The sequence below is a fragment of the Tauraco erythrolophus genome, chromosome 2 (genome assembly GCF_009769465.1).
Source record: "Tauraco erythrolophus isolate bTauEry1 chromosome 2, bTauEry1.pri, whole genome shotgun sequence".
Lineage (NCBI taxonomy): Eukaryota > Metazoa > Chordata > Aves > Musophagiformes > Musophagidae > Tauraco > Tauraco erythrolophus.
This window is the reverse complement of record NC_141466.1, coordinates 84695643-84702752: the sequence shown is the minus strand read 5'-3', so window position 1 is coordinate 84702752 and position 7110 is coordinate 84695643. Positions and strand designations below refer to the sequence as shown.

General features: G+C 48.3%; 1 protein-coding gene across 1 annotated transcript; it reads left to right on the top strand.

Moving 5' to 3' along the window:
• Positions 1–139: 139 nt before the first annotated feature.
• PDCD2 (programmed cell death 2) lies at positions 140–6853 on the top strand. Its single transcript, XM_086631553.1, has 6 exons — positions 140–437; positions 518–769; positions 3011–3196; positions 4215–4330; positions 5602–5718; positions 6406–6853. Exons 1-6 carry the CDS (start codon positions 140–142, stop codon positions 6583–6585), a joined length of 1149 nt encoding a protein of 382 aa, XP_086487679.1. The 3' UTR covers positions 6586–6853.
• Positions 6854–7110: the final 257 nt, after the last annotated feature.

Below are 7110 nucleotides of genomic sequence, written 5' to 3'. Positions count from 1 at the left end.
AAAACCGAAGCGCACGGACACCCGGGGCTGGGGGAACGGGAAAGCAGCGCGCGGCGCTCGGCCCGCCCGCCGCCGCCGTTGGGGGCGGGCGCTTCCGGCGCGAGCCGACGCTCCCCGCCGTTGCGGCAGCAGCAGCGGCATGGCGGCCGGCGTGGAGCTGGGCTTCGCGGCGGCGGTGGGGCCGGGCGGCGCCTGGCGGCTGCGCAGCGCCTATTTCCCCAGCAAGGTCGGGGGGCGGCCGGCGTGGCTGGGCGAGGCCGGGCTGCCGAGTCCCGCCGCCCTGCGCTGCGGCCGCTGCCAGCAGCCCTGCGCCTTCCTGCTCCAGCTGTACGCGCCGCTGCCCGGCCGCCCCGACGCCTTCCACCGCACCCTCTTCGTCTTCGCCTGCCGCGGCGCCGCCTGCTACCGCCTGCCGGGCCCGCGGGGGCCCCTCCGCGGTGAGGCGGGGGGCGGTGAGCGAGGAGGGGGGCGAGGGCCGCCGGCTGCCGCCCCGCTGACCGCCGCCTTTCTCCCGCAGTGTTCCGGAACCAGCTGCCGCGGCGGAACGACACCTACCCGGAGGAGCCGCCCCCCGAGGAGCCGCCGCCGGGCCCCGCCGCCGCGCCCCCCCGCCGCCTCCGCGGCGGCGCCGCTCTCTGCCGCGTCTGCGGCTGCCTGGGGCCCCGCGTCTGCGGGCGCTGCCGCCGCGCTGCCTACTGCGGCCCCGAGCACCAGGCGCTGGACTGGCGGCGGGGGCACCGGCGGTCCTGCAGGCAGCACGGCGCCGGAGGTGGGTGTCGGGCGGGGGCGGGGGGGGCCAGCCGCGCGCGTGCCGTTGGCTCCGGAGCGGTGGCGGCACGCGCCGGGACACGTTGGAAAACCAGCGGCCCTTTCCGCGTGCAGAACTTGCGTGTGGGCGGGGTGAGGGCCTGCGCTGGAGAGAAGGAAGCAGCTCGTGTGTTTCGCGTTGCTCTGTGGTCTGTAAGGAAAGCAGCAGTGATTGCTTCAGGTGCTTTTTTCCCTGATAGGTATTTACCTCAGTGACACAGGAATACGGGATCTCTGTTGTTCCTGGAAAGCTAAAAAGTTTGAGGTGTCTTTCAAAGACTTCTTTCTGTCTACTTGATGTCACTGAAAGCTGAAAGGATGTAGGCCAGTTTTTTCCCTTTGCAGGCTACTTTTAAGACGGCTTATTCATAAATTGTAAAGGAACGTACAAAGGTGACGCCTTGTGCTGGTTTTGGCTGGGACAGAGTTAATTTTCTTCATAGTAGCTAGTGCCAGGTTATGTTTCGGAATTGTGCTGGAAACAGTGTTGATCACTCAGCCAGCCCTAGTGCTGCCTTGCTGGACATGCTAGAACTTCAGTACAGGCTGATGACATCGTATGGGGCAACACAGCAGAAGTTTTTGAGAAAGGGAAGAAAACAGTCCAGATCCTTCTGAAAGCTGGTTTTGCCATAAACCAAAGTAAAGTCAAAAGACCTGCACGGGAGATCCAGTTTCTAGGAATAAAATGGCAAGATGGACATTGACAGGTCCCGATGGGTGTGATCAGCGAAATAAGAGCTGTATCTCCACCAGCTTGCAGAAAGGACTGTTGTGGTTTAACCCCAGCTGGCAACTTAGCACCACCCAGCCACTTCCTCACTCCCCTCCAGTGGGATGAGGGAGAGAATCAGAACAGTAGAAGTGAGAAAACTGTAGGTTAGGATACAGACTGTTTCACAGGTAAAGCAAAAGTTGCGCATGCAAGCAAAGCAAAACAGAGAATCCAGTCACTACTTCCCATGGGCAGGCAGGTGTTCAGCCATCTCCAGGAAAGCAGGGCTCCATCACGCCTAACAGCTACTTGGGAAGACAAACGCCATCACTCCAAACGTGCACCCCTTCCTCCTTCTTCCTCCAGCTTCATATACTGGGCATGATGTCCTATGGTATGGAATATCCCTTTGGTCAGCTGGAGTCAGCTGTCCCAGCTCTGTCCCCTCCCAACTTCTTGGGCAGCCCCAGCCTGCTCACTGATGGGGTGGGGTGAGAAGCAGAAAAGGCCTTGGCTCTGTGCAAGCACTGCTCAGCAATAACAAAAACATCGCTGTGTTATCAACACTGTTTCCAGCACAATTCCAAAACGTAGCTCCATACCAGCTACTATGAAGAACGTTATCTCAGCCAAAACCAGCACGTCTCTTCACAGGATGCTGTGACAGTCGGTAGATGAAGCGAGTACTTTCCACGAGTGTGCTGTTTTAGAGACCCTTTTCTTAAGCCAGCCCCTCTGCTGCTCTCGTCTCATTCATACGCTTGCTTGTTTGCTGGTTGTTAAAGGGACAAGTGGAGAGTATTTAAAGTATTTTTTAAGTCTTCAGAAGTATCACATTAGTAATGATGCGATGAAACATGGTGTGCGTGATGTATCTCCTGTCGTACAGCGTGGGATGCTAGTCCCAAAAACTTTGATTGCAGGAAGCAGAAATAAGCAGAACGTTAAAAGTGGATTGGTGCAAATTAAGTTATGGGTCAGACAACTGAAACGTTTAATTGAACCAGGGAAAACCTGAAGTGTACTAGCACGTGGTTAATTCCATCATTACAGAAGGTACGCTTGGTGAGTCTGTGGAAACTGCCTACTCGCGATATGCAAAGGAAAAATAAGAAAAAGTGGTGTGGCCTCAGGGCGCCTGGTGCACACTTGACTTGTGTGTGTATGCTTGTCAGAACAAGATACATTGCATGGAGCTGTCCAGCTGCAGGTTTTGGGTTTTAAAATGCAGCTGCGAACACTGTTCAGTCTGTCTGTCCGTGTCTTACAGGTTTACGATGATTCAAAGCAACGCACGACCTGTTGTAGTTTTCTACTGCCCTTAATATAAAATCTTCCACACCTTTTAATCAGGTCTAGCACTGATGTAAATCGCTCTTGCTCATGCAGTGTTTATTTTTGCTGTGTAGTTTGCCATGTAGCTTTTGGGGAGAAGGACGTGTAATGTGAGGTGATGTTGTGAAGTGGTATCTCCCTTCTGTTTTGTAGATGACTCGGTGGATCCAATTCCAGAGCATAACGAGTTCCTTTTTCCAGAATATGAGATTTTGATAGAACCTGAGGAACCAGAATTTCCTGCTGACAGCAGCGTAGATCCTGATGATGAACAAGGAGCTGAAGATACATCAAAGCACCCAAAAGAACAAGGAGAACTCAGAGCTACAGGCAGTGCAGGTAAGAAATAAGATGCTGTCTGCAATTCCTCCTAATGAAGCCTGTATTACATCTTTAAAATATAAAATACTGTCATTTTTAAGTGTTTCTTGTGAACTACTGGTGATAAAAGTCTGTATCTACAGTCACTTTTGATGCGGGTTTTTTGTAGACACCCCATAATATGAGTTGCTTTTAGGGGAGAGACTTACGAAGCCCCAACCCCAGGAGCTGTTGAAGCAGCTGTTGCTGCAGTGAAGCTGCAGGTAGCTGAGGGTTACACTGTGTCCCTGTGTGCTTTCTGCAGTTAAGGGAACAAGTCCAGTGAGAAAAACAGGGCCCTGAGCACCTGCTTCTGGACACTGTTGGAATCCGGAGATTGAGTTAGATGGTCTCGGCTTGACTTGATTCAATTTGTCTTAATTAATGGAAAATACATAACAAAATCTCCTTGTTTGTGCTAGAAGAAAATGGTTCTGTTCTGAGGTTTTTTTAATTGATCTTGAATTAAGCAGTTGAAGTGCAGCCCCCTTCCTCAAAAAGTTCACAATGTGTTTGCAGCTCACCGCGCCGGCTTTGCGCACGCCCAGGGTGGAGAGCTCGTGGTGTCAGAGGGGAAGGCTGCTGGGTTCCCAGCTGTCCCTTGCTGTGGTCTCAAGCTGTCTCCAGGCTGCTCGGTGTCCCGCGTGGATGTGAACATGGGAGTGTAGCAGATATGTGCTGCAGTGGTAGAAGCTGAAGTCTGGCAGATGGCTGGCCTTTTCCAGATGTCAGATTCTGAAGGTTCAGCAGCCTCAGCGATACCTGCTGGGAGCCATAAACCTTGGCAGATTAACTCCTTCCCTTTTCAGCGTTCCAGTACTGACATCTGTGTTTAAAGTGCAACTAAAATGGATCTCTGTGTGACTGAATCTTATTACATCACAAAAAGAAAAAAAAGTCTTAAGTGATTTACGCTGGGAGTGATTCTGAGGGAAAAATGCACTTACCAGTCTTGCATTAGCCTGTAATCTGGGTTGTTTGGTTTTTTCTTGCTTAGGCGAAGCATTTCAATCCCTAGATGAAGAGACATTGGAAGCAATGGCAAAACATGAGACTGAAGAAGACAAGATCTTCCAAACGTTTAAAGAACGAGTAGCTGCTGAACCAGAGCAGGTCAGAAGATAGGGCAGCCTTAGAACTTAGAGGTTCTGGCACAGCATCCTGCTGCACCTGCAGAGTGTTTCGCTGCCTAGTTAGAAATGGTGACAGGGATGCCTCCTCATCCTCCACACACCTTAGCCAGCATACCCTGATCTTCCTTAGGTGCAGAACTTGATTCATGTTGAAGTAAGAATTTAGCACCTGCTTATCTCACTCAAACAGAAATTGGTCAGGATGACAAAGCAGAGGGAGCTATAGCCAAGGAGAGTCTGCTGCCGTCCTGTGAAGTGGTTCTAACCAAGGGTGGTGAACCATCACACTCTTCCCCAGCCTTTGGCCCTGTTGTCTTTCCTTCTCAGCAGAACCAAAACTGCAGCAAGAAGCTCTGTCACTATCACCAGCTGCATGGAGGGGTTGGTTTGCCTTTTTTAAAGGCTGAAATCAGTGATGACTTTAAAATTTCAACTGTTCAAAACAGAAATCTCCCCCCATGCTATTTCTTGCTAATACAAGAGGCTGAAAAAGCCACGTTGTCAAACAAAAACGGTTCCATGTTCCATTCAGAGGAAACACAGGCTCAAATGCATGAAAGCAGTGGAGGAAGAAGAAATTATCTCCATGTTTTACCTGGTAGCTGAGGGGTGAGGGTGCATATCCAGAAAGCAGGAGACTGAGTCCGTTCCTTCCTCTGCTTGGGGTAGGTGAATCACCTCCTTCTCTGACCATCCCCATACTGACTGATCTGCTTAAGAGTCCTCTTGTTGATAATGCCTGATGTGCTAGATAAATATTTAGATATGACATAACAACAGAGGATATGAATGTCTGAAAATACCTCCTTCTTGGATGTTAGGACAGTCCCTTTGCATTTAGGTGCAGAACTGCAAACAGAAGGAGCTGGGTTGCGTTCTTGACTTCTCTGTACACTAGTGTGTGCTAATTATCATGATCTGCTCTTCCTCCATCTAAGACTTTAAAATACCTGACCTAGTGTTTCTGGGTCCCTTAATTAGAGAAATACAAATCACTGCACTTATCCCTGGATCATTGAAAAAATGCTGTATGACTTACTTTCATAATTCAAATAGTCAAGAAAACTTTAATATAGAGAACCTGCCTTATTTAGAATACCACATTTGCAACTGATGGGCTTTGCCATGGGTGTTACTTAAAGGAACCGACATTTTTCTGCACCATCTTACAACTTTGTCAGTAAATACCAATTTTATACCAAGATGAAAAGACAGTTTTGAGAAGTTACTTAAACTTCTGCTCTATTTCAGATTATTAGATACTGCAGAGGAGGAGAAGGCCCAATCTGGGTATCAGGTGAAAATATTCCTGAAGAAAAAGATATCCCAAATTGTTTATGTGGTGCCAAAAGGATTTTTGAATTCCAGGTATGTAAATTCACTTAAAGATAATACAGGTAATGTAGTTCAGACTTAACAGGCTCAAATTGTATAGGTGTTGGCTTGTAAGTAGAGCAAGGTAGTTGGAAGTTGCTACAAACTAACTATGCTAAATGGTACAGTGCCCTTATTTACTATTGCAACTGCTTCTTCCTGTAAGACTTTCACATATAGAAAGTAGGTTCCCATCTGGTAATTAGCACCATCCATAAAATGGTGCACTTGTGAATATGGAACCATCTCTTACGTAATAGGAGTCTGGTATTTTTTTAAAAAAACACAACACAAATTGGAACTATGTCTGGCTGGAAGTATTCAGCTGCAGAATTTTGAATGCTAGAAGCATACGTATCGTGAACACGCTTAATGTCACGCAAAGACAAAACGTAGTTGTGAAGATAATTTCAAATGGAAGGAGGCTTTCACATCAGGCAATGCTTAGTCAAATAAAACTTGTATAGATAAAATAAGTAGGGCCACACCTTTGATTCCCTGTGCACCTCCTGCACTGCTTTGGGAATTCCAAATGGGTTTTATTTAAGTGGCTGGGTTATTTAGTAGCTTTCATTGGGCACAAGAGAACATAAAGAAAGGCAGGACCCTTCTTGAGGAAGAGATGCACGGAGAGGGGTAGAGAACTGTCACCTGCCTCTAAAGTTTTGTTTTTCCTTGAAGATTATGCCACAGCTCCTGAACCACCTTGAGGTTGACAGCCTTGGAGAGAGCATTGACTGGGGAACGCTGGTGGTGTACACTTGTGCTGACAACTGTGGTGAGGGAAATGAGTACCTGGAAGAGTTCATATGGAAACAAGACTTCTCTGCAGGCTCTACTGAACTTCCATCAAGTTACTAAGTTGAACCATCTAAGCAGAATACCTGCCTTGTTTCAGTACATCTGTGTGCTTTGCAAACAGGTGATTGAACTAAAGTCACAGAGAACTGTGTACCTTGTAACAGTGCTAAAACTACGAAAAGCAGACCTTGACAGCCTCTCTCCTCTGCTCCACAGGAGCTTTTAACTTAACCTGGTAATGAAGCCAGATGCATTTGTTTATTGAATTTCACTTCAAATCTCAGTTCTGAATGTTTAAATAAAGATGAAATATTTCTGGGTTGATGAAAGTATCTTTTGTTGGCAACTGAACTTCACAAACTTAGATTGTTGTATGACAGGATTTTCTTTGTGCTACTCACAAACGACCCCTAATTCAGAGAAAAGCAGACTGCTCTAAGATCACTCGACGGTTTATGCTTGGGAGGCGTACAGAAGTCATAGCTAAGACAAAGCTGCTTAGCTGTTCACTGTGGAACACAAATCTGCGCCTTAGAGGGGACGCTGAATCTAACTTGGTGGTTGTTACATGTTCTGATTGAGTGG

Excerpts from the sequence above, each read along its gene's own strand:
- PDCD2 (XM_086631553.1), top strand. The coding sequence starts at position 140 with ATGGCGGCCGGCGTGGAGCTGGGCTTCGCGGCGGCGGTGGGGCCGGGC. Across the intron at positions 438-517 it reads CCCGCGGGGGCCCCTCCGCG|TGTTCCGGAACCAGCTGCCG; the intron begins GTGAGGCGGGGG and ends TTTCTCCCGCAG. Across the intron at positions 5,719-6,405 it reads AAAGGATTTTTGAATTCCAG|ATTATGCCACAGCTCCTGAA; the intron begins GTATGTAAATTC and ends TTTTCCTTGAAG.